Below are 15,681 nucleotides of genomic sequence, written 5' to 3'. Positions count from 1 at the left end.
ACTCAGTTATTATTTTTTACCCACTTATTATCATAAAAAAACTAGTTCTCAGATTCTGCATACAGACAGCTTTATGTAAAATATATAAACATTTGTCCAAATTGGTACACAGATTGCATAAATATGGCAATTAAGATTGCATTTACAGATGTGCATGTACAATGTTGTGCAAATTATCACAATATTACAATTTCAGAAATTATTCAAATTGGAATCCAAGTAAAGCAATTAGTGAAAAAATACCCATGCAGAATTTAAATATCTCAGAACAAAATTTAAATGTCTTCAGTAAAAGGTCACACATTTAAAATAGTTTTATTCATTTTATTTGTATATGTCAAAATACATTTTTATTTCCAAAATAGTGGGTTTTGCAACTAGTTTCATGCAGAAACAAGGTCTGCTCAATACTACCAATAAAACCAATATAATAGCACAGTAGCTGTTCAGTTTTAGATACAAAGAATAAATAACCTAAATACAAAACACTAAAATATTAGAAACATGTATTTAATCATTCTTCACAGGCATCCAAACTTCACAAATATAATCCTTAGCATGCCTAACTGTTGTGCAACCAGAACGTGTTGCGGTCACTCAAACTGATCAATTATCTGTATATTTTACGTCCACATAAGACCATGGAAATTCTCTATATTCAGACCCACCATTCATACAGTTCAAATATAACCAAAAATAAAATTCCCATAACTATCCTTGTACCTTTAAAAATCAAGAATCCTGAGCTTGGTAGTAAGAGCATAACCTTATATCTTCATAAAACCAATCAAGAGAGAGAGGACTTAAAATCCTGCTTACCAAAACACCCTTTCCCAGCCCCAAAGTAATCTAAAATAGGCAGTAGAACACAATGACCTTTTAAAATGAAGGGGTACAAATTCACATTTAATATAGTATACAATACAATCAATAATACAATTAGCTACTATAAGCTTTATGATGTACAATTTATTCAAATGGCTGAACTGTTCAGTGGTTAAGGAGACAGTTATGTGCCAGAAATATGTAGTATTTTTTTGCATGGTTTGATGAAAATATAAAAGCTATTTGTCCAAATAAAAGCCATCTTCACTATGTACTTGATTTTGCTTTTTTTTTTTTCTTTTCTTTTTTTAAAAAGGCCACTGAAATGTATAAAATGGTCTGAACATGATGGTGGTATCAAAGTCAATGCCTCTTCACATGGCAATAACAGTGCATTTTACATTAACTCACGGGTTAAGTCTGCAAATGATTTCATAGCATTACTTTGGCTAGCACAACAGTTTTAGACAGCACTCAGATAAATATAGGTATGTGAAATGTGAAGCAATTATCTTATGCAACTTTAATTGTGGCTGAATACTATCAAATGAAAACTGGAAATAAAAGTAAAAGCACTTTACAGTAGAAAACTTTTGTAAAGATAGGGCTCCATATAATGTGTTACTTTTAAAGTCTTTATATCACATTGTTAGCAAATTTTGTTTTAACACTATTATGGAGTAGCCTACTTTGCATTAACAGACATTTGAAATAAGGAAATAGTCAAGCATACCATGTGGTGGTCTAAAAATCAAAACAATACATTTATTTATATATACAGCATCACTCAGTACCTGCTAAAATGAACGTGAAGATTACAGAATCTAACATCTTATACTACAATAATAAAAAACAAACAAAAACAAAAAAGTGACCAATGAAGGCAGAAAATAGGACTTAAAAGAACCTAATCTCAATTGACTTTAAAGCATTCATATAAGAAATAAATGCATATTGCACAAACAGTGAAAGCAAATGTTCCACCAAGCAATTCAGTTCCAGGTGGAAGACAACACAGCATTAGCCTAATACATAGCAATGATATCAGAAGAACAAGTGTTCTTTTCTGTAAATGAGAAAGCTGTGAAAACATAGAAGAGTCTGCCACATGAAGAGTTAGAAGGAAAAAAATACAAACCCAAACTTAGATGTAAAGCAAAAAATTAAATATCGAAAAACTGGAAACTGTGGCACATCAAAAAATGTTGAATAACTGTCTTCTGTGAGAGCTGAAAGTTTTTGTTGACACAAAAGTATTTATGTACAACTAAGGCTTACTGGTTAAGTATCTGAGGCATATCTGGCCTTGAACACTTTCCTTATATGCTGGAGCTGTAAACAAGTTTTCTCAGTCATTAAAAAAAAAAATCTTCTCAGCAGCTGCATTAACATGAAACAATGGTCTTGATACAAGAAAAAAAAAAACAAAACCAGAAAATTAAACAAAACAAAATTCCTAGATAAGAGGGCATTTGGCAGGATATCCAAAAATGACAGTCTCCAAGGATTCTTCCCAGGCTTCCAGTGACTGTCAGTTATGGTCCACTGGGTTGCTAATATGTGCAATTCCATTATTTGCTGCTTTTTATTTGGAAAGTTTGCTTATAACTCTAATCAAGGCCCCATTTTCATCCTTTAGCCTCTGGTTGTCTGCTTTTAGGTCTGGTAACATCTGTGAGGGGAAAAATAAAAGAAAAAAGTTTTACTTTAATAAGAAGATACAATGTTACTCTTAATAAATTTTATGTTTTCACCACAAGACACATGAACAAGCTTTGTCAGTTGTATAAATTTCTAGTGGCTAAAACGTATATGAAAGAAAGAAAAAACTTGATTTGTGAAGCTAATTAGTTTAATAAACGATGGAATTAAAAGTTTATTCTCCCAAAGTTATCAACTGGAATGTACTAAATCACTTGCTATTTATGACTCACAAGCACACCATATTAGAGCAGCCAAAAAAATGAAGCCTGTTTTTGTTAGGATGGGCTCTCAAAGGGAGTTCCTTTAAGACTTCCTGTCAGCACCTAAACCGAGGCCTTTTACTTTATTTACATCAGACCTCAAACCATAGTACTTACTATTACTCCACAAGGAAACCAGCCTATTTAGCAAAGTTTTGAGGAAGTTAGACTTGTTCTAAATTATTAAAATTCCTTAAAGGATTCATCTGTAGTACCAAGTTTAAGCATGTAGTACAATGTATGATCTAAGATAGGTGGCTCATTAAATTATAATAATTATTACTATTATTAGAACAGTATAAAATAATTTATAAGCCAAAGTAGTCAGTCTGTGTTTATGAAAATATCTAAGCACTGAAAAAATCACCAGTATTTGGAGCAAACAGAAAAACACACCCTCACATCCTCAAAGCAAATCTATTTTTTGTTTTACAGACAAACTGAAGGAGGGGGTAGAAATGTTATCAGTAAACTGCATTTTCCAAGAATGAATTAAATCAGATGTGCTCTGCCAGATTTGTTTGCTAGAAGTGGGAGAGCTTATATTTTGGATGTTAAAACATGCTTTCCAAGATACTTAAAATATCTTTCCAATATCGTTTCTCAGCTATCAAAATGTAGTAGGTTGTAAAATTAGATAAAAGTAAAACTTCTACTTGGCAAAATTACATAAAGCAAAAGCTTTATGAAGAGTTTAACTTTATGTGGAACCAATCAATTCTTGTGTTCACAATGTATGGATATAAAATACAGTAATCTTAAGTTTATGTATTAGGATACCTCTGTAATAAAGAACTATTTACTAAAGTACTATATTACTTATAGTACTATAAAGAACTGTATTAACTAAAGTGGTTCTGATTGAAAATGGTATTATTTTGAAAAATAAAGCATGCTTAATCTTCAGCTTCAACATATTAATTATATGTAAAATATTTTATACTGCTTATGTTCCATTTTCTTTCTAGCAAAGAATTTTAAAATTGTATTTAAATATTTAATCCCTAAAATATTTGTAGAGCCAAAAATGTGCACAAGCTTTGCAAAGGTGCAGACAAGTCTTTAAATCTCTAAATCATTTCCTAAATTTATTGTAGTTTATCAGCCAGAATATACAATTAGTGACACTTTCTAACATTCTGAGAAGCCATGCATAATTAACAGTTATATGATAAGCTTCAGACACAATGGCATTAATTTGTACAAGTGAGCTTAAGACACGCTTACTAATACAAAAACACCTGCCTGGCTCTACCAAGAAGAAATGATGAAACTATAAATTATAGGTTCACAGACTGCAGGTGCCTACAGAACCCTGAGCGCTTGGCTACCACTCTTGTCAAGGCCCTATTCTCAGTCAGCAGTCGCTCATTTAACTCTCTCAGAGTTTGAATTTGCTTTATTTGGTGCAGGTTCTGCAGGAATTAGAACATAAAGAAATAAAATATAAAAAAATAAGAAAATCGAAAAGAGTACAATAAAAACACAAAGAATCACAGATAACGAATATAAGAAGAAAAAATTAAGAGTCTTGACTATAAGGATATTCATTCCATGAAATTTGCAAAAGTAAATAGTGTAGTCCTAAAATTCCATATCAAACAAAATACATAACAAAATCCAAAAACTTTGTCTCCAAAGCCATTCAAAAATGTTTTAATAAGGAACCAAATTCAGTAATAATTAAATCTTGAAATTCTAATTTTATGGGCACATTTTCCTATGTATCAGTTCATTAATTCGTAATGTGATAAACATATTTTATGCAAGATAACACAATAAAAGGTAATCCATTAACTATGCTATTTTTTTCCCCTAGCAAGAGAGTTCCTTCCAACATTCAAAACAAACAGATACTTCTACAGGTAATTCAGACTTCAATAAAACATAGCTCTGCTCGTCCACTACTGTAATGTCCTTTATTTTCAAAGGAAAATATTTTTGTATTGCTACCCCCTCCACCATTTACTCTCCAAGAAACAGAGTATGTGAAATGTGAAGAATAAATAATAAATCCCAAATCTTATGGTTATTATTGTCTGATTTTTTCTATACCTGAACATCAAAAAAGCCAAAAAAACTAATCAACAAAATGATTTGAATTGTAAATGTTCTTCTAGCTCACATAAAACCTGGATTTAGGAAGGAAGAGAAGCACAAGATACAGATAACTCACAAATTACATAATCAGTATTGAGAACAATTAACATAAACATAGTTATCTATAAGAGTACTGTAACGCTTGAGTTAATTAGCAGCACCATCTCTCATAAGTAGAAGCATGGTTTACTTACTTTGAGCTCTTCTTCCATTTCAGATATTCTTCTTTCTAGAGCTCTTCGTTCCTAGATCAATTTAAGGTACCAATATTAATCACGTAATTATTATATTCTTAATTTTCTTCTAAACTGTGAGAGAGTGATACTTTAGAGTCAAAAATCAAATCAGGAGCAGTGTGGAAAAAGATGTGATGCCAGTGATGTGTAAAGAGCTTTCTAAATTTTGAGAAGTAAATATGAAGATTATGATTTTTATTAATTTCTATAAGCTCTTTCTTCAAAGCTTTGACTTTCTAGTAAGATGCTACATAACATGTTCAAACTGTTTTTTTAGTTCACATAAAACTGAGGAATAAACCAATATTCAAGACTGAGGATTATATAGAAAAGAAAAAAAAAACACACATAGATGCAATTATTCTACAGTGACAGAAGCAGAAACGCAAGCAGCAAACATGCCTAAATTTCAAAAGGATCGAAGAGAAGTCCATCTCCTCCACCTATAATGTTTGCTAGCCAACATTTATACAACTGACTTACAGCTTTGGACTTAGGTTGATACTGTGTGCAGCATTAATGCAGTGAATCTAACGAAGAAGCAACTGCATGCTTCTTTAAAGTATGCTTTAAAGTACCTCCTTTTGAAGAGTGACAGGCAAAGGCAACATACATTACTGCAGTGTACAGTTTATCCTCCCTTATAAATAATCAGCATTCTAAGGTGTTACGCAAAAAGCAAGCAGCGGTAATTAATGTGCTGTAAAACTTTGGTTGTTAGGTCATACCGCCCAGAAGATACTGACTCTTGCCGGTCACCTTTCAGATACAAACCATTTAAATTTAGTTTAATCACTATGAATTTCCAAGACATTCTTTCCCAGATTAATAATTAATGTTGATATTTAGTAAAGCAGTACATTTACTGTAAATGTTAATGTTTTTAGATTATGTGATGTAAAAAGTAGATGGAATCCTACTCATAGTCTTTTAAGTACCGTGTTATTCTATTAATAGCTTGTTTAAAAACTATTATATAGACAAAAATGTTATCTTCTACGAACAGAACTTTCTCCTAGTTAATAATACAGCCATGACTAATTCATAAAAACCACTGCACTTCCCAAAACACTAGGATATATAGCGTCATATTTGATCCTCATAACTTGGTGAAATCTCATAAACAGTGTATTTCCTACTGCCGTCATCATCCTCAATTTTGTTAGGTACCTTCAAGATTTTAACTACTTTCTGATAAGGCAAGACAAGAACACTCTACCAAACTGTCTTGTCACCAAAGCAGCATCTATAAGGTTGTAGGCAATTTCTTCTGTTTGACAAACTTACCAACATCAGAAAATATGGTTAAGAGAAAATACATGTAAAATGCTTAGCCCAGTGCCTGCCTGGTACATTATAGTACTGAATAAATGTTAGCAGTTATTATCAATACTATGATTACTAATATCTGTTAAATTGAAAGTAAATTAGCTACTTTGTAATTTATTTGCATTTGATAGGCAGACAAAGGAGGTCAGGTGAGAATGTCAGAGTATGAACATGTGTACTATGTGTGCACAAGCCTAGATAAAAAAGGACACTCTTTTTTTTTTCGTAAAAAAGGTAAATTGGCTATTTTTGTAATGGGATGGAAGAAAATGTTTTATTAACTGCTCCTGATTATTTATTCTTTGACCTAGCTACCCAGGATGTGCTTTCTCCTCCAGCTAAGACCTTGCAGGTCTAGCCACTGCTCACTTGGACTAACAGACACTCTTTTCCTTTAACTTTTGATCATCGATAAATTCTCAACTGCTCAGACTAAACTTGCAGAATTCTTCCTATGGCCACTGCCAGACCTCTGAGCAATAACAATAATAAATGGAGAAATACAAGTGAATATATCATTGCCAAATAAAAAATTATAGAAAGACATAAAAGGGCAAAAGGCTTCTCTAGTAATCAAATTTTTGTTTAAAATATACTATTTAGGGGCGCCTGGGTGGCTCAGTTGGTTAAGCGACTGCCTTCAGCTCAGGTCATGATCTTGGAGTCCCAGGATCGAGTCCTGCATCGGGCTCCCTGCTCAGCAGGGAGTCTGCTTCTCCCTCTGACCCTCCTCCCTCTCATGCTCTCTCTCTATCATTCTCTCTCTCTCTCTCAATAAATAAATAAAAATCTTAAAAATATATATATATACTAATTAAAAATGTTAAGTATTTAAATTCAAATACTTATCATTAACTTTAAAAGAAATTTGAGAATTTGATGTTCTTAGAATCTTTACAAACTTTAAGAATGGATTTAAATTTTCCAAAGAATTAAACTAAATGTATACATGATCAAAATGTTTTAAGTATACCACCACAGAAAACCAAAGAGATAAATGGCATTTCAAAAACATCAGATTCACTACCACAATGGGTACATTTCAGAATCAAGGCAAAGATTTTTTTAATCTGTTAAAAGAGTAACATGGTAAATTAAGTCTTAATATCTAGAGAGGTAAGGTAATTTCACATCTAGAGAGATCCCATAGAACTGTATAAAGAAGCTAAGCCAGAAAACATTCATGATTAAATCAGTATTAATCTACACTAACAAAAACTACCATTCATAAAAATAAAACTAAAAGAAAAAAAACCCCTACTATTGCTTATGTAAAACAATAAAGGGGGAAAATGATTAATTAATAAAATGGATACTTACCCTTTTTTCCATTTCTAATAGTGACCTATCAGCAAACCTTTCTTGTCTCTGTAACAAAGTAAGAAATATAAAAGGGATATTAAGTGCAATAAAAGGTGGGGGGGTGAAGGAGGACCATAGTAACTCCTCTAGTGGTGTTCAAATAAATCACAACATTCAGTTGGAGTAATACACAGGCATAAATAAAGAAAAGAGAAAACAATTTTCTATTAAAACAATATAAATTTAGAGTTAAAGGAATACTTAGAAGTAGAATGGTTTCCACAGCTCTCATGGTCTACCCATCACTTTTCCTCAGGTCTTTACACAGTTATAGTATGGGCTAAGGATGGGTGAGTACTGTGGAACAAAACCAAAAACACCCTAGAGTTTCCTCTCCGATGCTCAAGCTCTCTCTCACACACCACTAGGAGGAGTGGCTAATCTGAATGGCCAGATTCTAGGACCTTGACTGAAAGGTAGTTGGGACTAGGATGAGTGAGTATCCATGCAGCCAAGCCAGTAAACTGGCCTAAATTCTGTTGTCTCTCACAGCTTCGTATTGCTCACTCTCTATCTAGAGTTTTCTTTTCCAATCATCCATGCTCCAAAATTGGTAAGAAAGTTCACACCCCCTGTCACTTATAAGAAATCCTAGCTATATAGCTTTTCTTCTCCTGGTGAGCTTAGGGCTCTCATTTTTCCTGCTTCCTATACTATGCTATCAACTCAAAGTTGAAAAAATCCTGAGATTTGGGAGATGGAAAGGACCCTTGTGGTTTTAAGCCACATGTTATAACTAATACCTGAGAGTTCTGCATATGGATCCTGAGTAAAGGCCCAGTTAAAAACAAGGGGTATCCTAGGTGTGCCTGGGTAGCTCAGTTGGTTGAGTGTCTGACTTTTGCTCAGGTCATGATCTCAGGGTCCTGGGATCCAGCCCTGAGTTGGGCTCCTTGCTCAGCAGGGAGTCTTCTTCTCTCTCTGCTCTTCCTCCCACTTATACACACTCTCTCTTTCTCCCTCTCCAGTAAATAAACAAAATCTTAAAAACAAAAAACAAGTGGTATCCTAGTTCTTACACTAACTTCTGTACATGTATCTTCCTCAGGATTCCTGGTCAGTTTGCTATAAAAACCATCAAATGACTCATTTCTCAAAAGTGAATTTGCTGAATAATCTATTTTACCAATTTACCAAAAATGTTTTTTCACAACTTTAACAAGAATGCTCTTTTATGACTATTAACCACAAGATATACTTACAAATATATTTCATTGTTTTTTTTTCTTTTTAAATTTTATTTTTAAGTAATCTCTACACCCAACATGGAGCTCGAACCTACAACCCCAAGAACAATAGTTGTGCTCTACTAACTGAGCCAGTCAGGTGCCCTAAACGTTTCTTTATGTAATTTTCTGTTCTGCCAACCATTTCAGCATTCATACTTTAGTCTCATCAAGGCCTGTAACCTAAATTACTTTTTGATCTTCTTTTCACAATTTCTTTTTTATGGTTATGGTATATAAAATGTAAAGATCTAATCATGGCCAGGTGTCCTTCCTTTTCTCTGTTGTTTTAAATGGTTTTATGCTTTTGTGCTCTTTCTGGAAAAATAAAAGTCGGCGTATTTTAATTACTTATTGTTACAAATCAAATTCAGAATTTCAAGTATGATGAGACTTTCCAGCTAATTCTGATTTCTTTTTGATGTTTTTAAATTTAAATTTATATTTAACTGCTAAAAATGCAGAACAAAGGCTAATATGCCTCTTGAAGATGTGCAAATGAATCCTAAAACCGCTTTAAATAAAGACTGAAAAATGTAGGGGTGCCTTGGTGGCTCCATCAGAACAGCACGGGACTCTTGATCACAGGGTCATGAGTTTGAGCCCCATGCTGGGTGTAGAGATTACTTGGGGGGGAAAAAAAAGACTGAAAAATTTAAAAATGACATTCAAAAGCACCCAAAAGAATTCAGAAACAGCTGAAACAATGACATTACATATAAGTCAATAAAATTTTAGATGGAAAACTAGCATTTTTTGAGGATTTTTCTTCATATAGGAACATTTAGCAATTTTATGATTCATCTGCTCATTTCTTAGGTTAAAAAATCAAGTTGAGTTAATATTTTTGGTTAATGTTCTAGTTAAAGCTGCTAAAAAATCATTATTAGTGAATCTAGTGAATTGACATTTGACAAAATATTATTCATCAAACTGGTTTCTGGTAAATCAGCCTATTTCCCTCCATTGGAGACTACATACAGGAAGGAGGGTGGCTGGATGAAGGCAGGATTCAGGGATTCTAGAGTCACAGGGCACCTGGGTGGCTCAGTTGTTAACCGTCTGCCTTCGGCTCAGGTCATGATCCCAGGATCCTGGGATCAAGCCCCACATCGGGCTCCCTGCTCAGCAGGAAGTCTGCTTCTCCCTCTCCCACTCCCTCTGCGTCTCTCTCTGTCAAATAAATAAAATCTTAAAAAAAAAAAAAAAAAAAGAATTCTAAGTCCCTTGGCCAATTATTATTAAACACACTATTAACAGGATGATAGTTGGATAAAACTCCATGCTACTGTCAAACTGCCGCCACTATGTATACCCATGAATAGTTATGGGAGTAATGCCCCAAAAAGAAAATAAAAATCAGGTGGAATGATTCTTGGTAGACTTAAATGCTCAGGATAAATACTCTAAAATTGAACAAAAAGTTTAATGCTTATCAGTTTTGCTTTTACATGTACCCTTAAATTTTAAAAACATTTATAGTTTTTCCAACTAAGATATTAACTCTGAATATTTACCAATATCTTATACTCTGAATTACCCTTCCCATTATTCATTCAGTATACTGGGCATGGTACTCAGAATGTCTGCTAAGGCAGTTAATAGTAACTTGTTTTTCTGGCCACAATCCAAAGGATCAGAAATTGGTACATGACCCAAAGGCAACTTGCTCTGGGTTGTCCAGTGTCCTATGAAATAGTCACTAACAGGACTGCTCCATGCTGATAAAAACTGGCTAATTCTATCAGATCCCCTCTCTTGCAGACTTTGAATGAGACACATCTAGGAAGAATTAAACGACAACAGGGTAGGCAGAAGAACAGAGAAACAGAGAAGGTAGTAAGCAGTAAAAACATGGATTAGCTGACTCACCGTAATGACAGGACACAGCAGTAGGAAGCAGTGGACTTTTTTTTTTTAAAGCAGTGGACATTTTTATTTAGAAAACATTATGATCAAATCTCTCGAGCTAGAGTTATTTTCAGAAAACCAGTGATGGTATTTTTGTGTGAGGAGGCTCATGAAGCTACTAATACAACCCAAAGAATGATGACTTTCCAGTTTATCATGAAGTCTAAGTTACCCCAGCAAGTTGTAACTTGAATGATGTTCCAAGTTTTTATGACACCTCACTATGAAACGTGTTCTTGTTCTGACTTACTTCTCTGTGTATCTTTATAGTAAACCCTCATCAACTGATGGAATCTGCAGAGCCTTCTTTTTTTAAAAAATTTTTTATTGTTGTTAATCACCATACATTACATCATTAGTTTTTGATGTAGTGTTCCATGATTCATTGTTTGTGTATAACACCCAGTGCTCCATGCAGAATGTGCCCTCTTTAATACCCATCACCAGGCTAACCCATCCTCCCATCCCCCTCCCCTCTAGAACCCTCAGTTTGTTTTTCAGAGTCCATCATCTCTCATGGTTCGTCTCCCCCTCCGATTTCCCCCGCTCCATTCTTCCCCTCCTGCTATCTTCTTCTTTTTTTAGCTTTAACTCCTGGAATTTTAACAAAGCCTCCATTGTGCACAGACAACTGCTTCACAATGTAATAGTGGTTAACAAGGACAAAAAGGGGACCTGCTAACAAGTGTAAGTTCAACATAGAGAATTAAAAGATTATAAAAAAGATGAATGTAAAAGAATGGCCAAAGAAAGTATGGTCTCATTTATGGAACCAGAGATGTCATTTCTAGATGAGTGATTTCAAACTGGATTCCAAAAGCTGAACTGCAGAAATGTGTTTATACTATAAAGTCTCATGTTAAAATTAAACAAGTTTGTTTTCTTAAAAATTACAAGACTGCTTAGAGCCTTTTAACACCTGAATAGTATCCTGTAAAATCTCCAAGATGTAATATAGTTTATTTCCCATGAAATACTTGGGTCACAAAACTCTTTTCTTTGAAGGGGGACAGGTGGAGAATGAGCAAGGAATGTGCCTATTACTATCTCCCACAATTAGTATTCCATGGAAAAAGCTTGGGAAACAATTCCTAGATCATACATAGCCTAGATCATATGTATATGGTTGTGAATTTTGTTTGGCTATCCCAATTTTCTTGTCTAAAACAGTCTCCTGTAGGCTGTTGCATAGAAGGTAAGTAAAAAGAGTTAATGACAAGCTATCTTCTAGCTTTAGTATATCAAATTAATTTTGGGAACAAACAGGAAACATTTATAATGAATAAAAATGATTATAAATTATAAAATTTTTAATGGCTTTAAGAAGATTCTGTACAGATGCTTTTAATACCTTGCTACATTTGGTATGCTGGAAATAAGCATTTAAGCCCTTTATGTATCACAACATAGGTATTTTTGGCTTAAAAATACTTCAACTTTCCATTATAAGGTTTTACTTCTATGTTTTTAATTTATTCTAGAAAGAAGTAAATGGAAGTTATGTATTATTTTGATTCCTTCTTAGTAATAAGCTATTATCAGTAACCAAACTTATGTTTCAAAGAAACACCTGAGAATATTTCAATCTAATTTTTAGACAGAATAAATCAAAACCATTACTTTCAGGGTAACAGAGAAAAAGGTACAAACCTGGGTGGCCTTTTCCAATTGTAATTTAAGATCGGTCAGTTCCATATTTGTATCATGTAGCTGTGCTTTTAGCTTTTCATTTTCAGCTAGAATCTGTTCATAAAGCTATAAAAATTAGGGTAGAACAACAAATTACTTTTCTGCTCTCTTAATATTTTAAGATTTCCCACTGATTACCTTGCAATATTAAAACAGAAAGATTAATATAACATATGAACCATTAAAGGATACATTAAAAATATTTTAATGCTTTATGGTTGCAAGGCAAAAATTTTTGGTTATGCAGGTATTTGTCCCATGTAAACTCTTTAACACATTAGTTCCAGTATTTAAAATTTAAGAATTCACTGAAAAATCTAACTTTTCTATTTCCATTAACAAATCTTCAGTTATATGATAAAGAGGAACCACACAGAGTAACTATAGCTAGAGCTGAGGAGCCACTGTGATCTTCATCTGGGGTCTGTGAGCTTTCCTGCCTATCATTCTCCCTTGAATTCCTGGCACTGACATGGAGCATCAGTTGTATTTATCATTATAATTGTACTGCTTTTACTAAAATTTGAAGGAAAGTGAACGATTTCTTGAATACTTTCATAACATTTGAATCTACTACTTCTTTCTCCCCCATCTCTCCTACTACGAGTATAGATGCTTAAAATCATCTCTTATCTAGACTATTCCAGTATTAGAATTGTTTTCCTGACCTCCAATTTGTCCTATACATAGCAGCAAGAGTTAACTTCTTCTAAAATGACAATCTCAATTTCATATGCCAACCACTCCATTAGCCCGGACATCAGAAACCCCGAATAGCTTCCCAGTGTTCTCAGTACAAAGATACCCTTAAGATAGTCTGTGAAGCACTGCACAGTCTGGCCCTGGCCTCTACATCTAAGTGTAACCTCACACGACCATCCCTTCTGCCCTACTAGCTATACTGAAGATTTAATCACTTCAATGCATCCCATGCCTTTCTGCCACCACGTCTACGTCTTTATATCTCATTCCATCCAGAAAACTTTTTTCTCCCATTTTGCCAGTTAACTAATTGTCCTTCTATGATTCGCCTCTGAAGCTTCACTTCTTTAGGAAATCTATCTTTAGGCCCTGTCACTTTCCTTTGTTATACACTCTTATGAAATGCATTCTTTACTTCAGATAATTGTTTCAAGTTTTAAATTATACATTAATATGACTGTATGATCATGTCGGTCTCTGCTACTACATGGAAGATGTCCACAAGAACAAGGACAGTTATCTCCAACTCTACTGCCTATGAGTAGAAGCTCACTACTTAGGACAGTTTAGTGTTCAGTTCTTTACCGAATGAATGACAATCTTATACATAATGTAAACTGATCCCCCACCTTCCTTCTTTTGCTGACCTGGCTTGTAAGAAAATTCAAATAGCTGCCAACTACCTGGGGAAACATGTACAAATATCACAAGCCTTCTTTTTCCCGAACAAACTTCATCAGGTTTATTCTAAGCTCATAATATTAAGAATTACGAGTCATAATCCTAGACTGTTGAGTTTCCAGGACTTACTTCTTAAATACTTCCATCCTTAAGACATAATAGCACTTACACTATCACAAGTTTTTTAGTTACCTAGGAAAAGCTCTGTTCTCTGGCTGCCTCTTAGTGACAAATAGGTAAAGTATGTGTGCATGCTTGTGTGAGAGTACATGCGCACACCACCCCCGCCTCGCCCCCCCCCCCTCGGGCTCCCATGCCTCTTTTCAGCGCAATCACAGTATCACAGTACTGGCCTGAGACACTTAAGTGTGAAATAAAGTCTCTTCCCTTTAAAAAACAAACAGCTAGGGATGCCTGGGTGGCATAGTCGGTTAAGTGTCTGCCTTTGGCTCGGGTCCTGATTCCAGGATCCTGGGATTGAGTCCCGCATCCGGCTCCTTGCTCGGCAGGAAGCCTGCTTCTCCCTCTCCCACTCCCTCTGCTTGTGTTCCCTCTCTCGCTGTCTCTCTGACAAATAAATTAAATCTTTAAAAAAAACCAAAAAACCCCAAACAGCTATTTATATTCTCCCTACCATTTAGTGCCCCAAACTGAAAATTAAAGTAAGTTATTTCAAGATACTGATTTCATTCTGAGTTTCTAGGAATAATATCCAAACATAAATATATTAAGACAAAAGATTATTTTTAATGAAATGTAGTTGAATAATCCAAGTACCTTTTTAAAGTCAGTTGAGTCGTCCTTTTCTAGCCTGCTACTGTAAGGTTTTCTTTCTTCTAAGTAACTGTATGATCCAGAGCGACCCAGCAAGGAATCATACCGATCACCAGCTGATGTGGAACTGGTTTCATATCTTTAAAAGATGAGTTAAAGTAAAAATCTTTATTATAGGTTTTTACGGCTCCCATTAACATGCATCCTAGTACATTTTAACTTGATATTCCAAATAGTAGGTAATATTCTCTTTCATCTATTATCATCTGTATCTGTGATAATAAATGGAAAGTTATTTATAATACTATTAATTTCTATTATTTGAGGAGAGATTCAATATATCTAAAAAGTCAGAACTGGTTTCACATCGTGATAAATTATTTCAACAATTTTAGACTGTATACTTTTTCTACATTTTAAAATCTCTGAAATCAGAACATGGCTTATAACTGATGGTATATTATAGTTTAATTGGTAGCAGTTTTCCTTTAAGTGGCATGTAATTGTTTAAAAATTAGTAACATCTGAGATTTGATAAACTCCTCTATCCAAAGTGATAGATAATAGGTCTGCCCTAAACAGAAAGAACCTATCTCATTTGTACATGAGAATTTTCTTATTATCTCATTATTAATTCAGGTTACCTTTTCCTGATAAATGCTATTGTCTCTACATTTCAATTCAAAAGAATCATCAGTACATAAAAATTTGTTCTTAGTTTTACAAGGTTTTAGTTAACTATTATGAGTGAGAGAAATGCAATGGAGATTAGACTTAAGGACACTGTGGAGGTTCTCTAAAAGGTGAATAATTTTGAGATAGATGACAATTTTTAGTGTCTTCATTGTTTTTATCTAAAGCAGGGATCAGAGAGAAGATTCA

At 33.9% G+C, this 15,681-nt stretch overlaps 1 protein-coding gene across 10 annotated transcripts in view; it reads right to left on the bottom strand.

Moving 5' to 3' along the window:
• Positions 1 to 310: 310 nt before the first annotated feature.
• PPP1R12A (protein phosphatase 1 regulatory subunit 12A) overlaps positions 311 to 15,681 on the bottom strand; it is a 144,444-nt gene continuing 129,073 nt past the window's right edge. For 3 of the 10 annotated variants that reach the window (XM_054506904.2, XM_054506903.2, XM_045872909.3), the window contains 6 exons: positions 14,803 to 14,938; positions 12,604 to 12,708; positions 7,775 to 7,822; positions 5,084 to 5,134; positions 4,035 to 4,204; positions 311 to 2,497 (listed from right to left, as the gene is read on the bottom strand). In XM_054506904.2, the coding sequence (XP_054362879.1) occupies positions 4,070 to 4,204; positions 5,084 to 5,134; positions 7,775 to 7,822; positions 12,604 to 12,708; positions 14,803 to 14,938 (475 nt within the window). In that variant the 3' untranslated portion in view covers positions 311 to 2,497; positions 4,035 to 4,069. Of the gene's footprint in view, positions 2,498 to 4,034; positions 4,205 to 5,083; positions 5,135 to 5,853; positions 5,885 to 7,774; positions 7,823 to 12,603; positions 12,709 to 14,802; positions 14,939 to 15,681 lie in introns of those variants that run through there. The other 7 variants (XM_054506906.2, XM_045872912.3, XM_045872914.3 and 4 more) reach the window with 5 other exon arrangements.

This window comes from Mirounga angustirostris, unplaced genomic scaffold, assembly GCF_029215605.1.
Source record: "Mirounga angustirostris isolate CCGP_5_RB_7025 unplaced genomic scaffold, mMirAng1.0.hap1 SCAF_5, whole genome shotgun sequence".
NCBI lineage: Eukaryota > Metazoa > Chordata > Mammalia > Carnivora > Phocidae > Mirounga > Mirounga angustirostris.
This window is presented reverse-complemented; position numbering and strand designations above follow the sequence as displayed.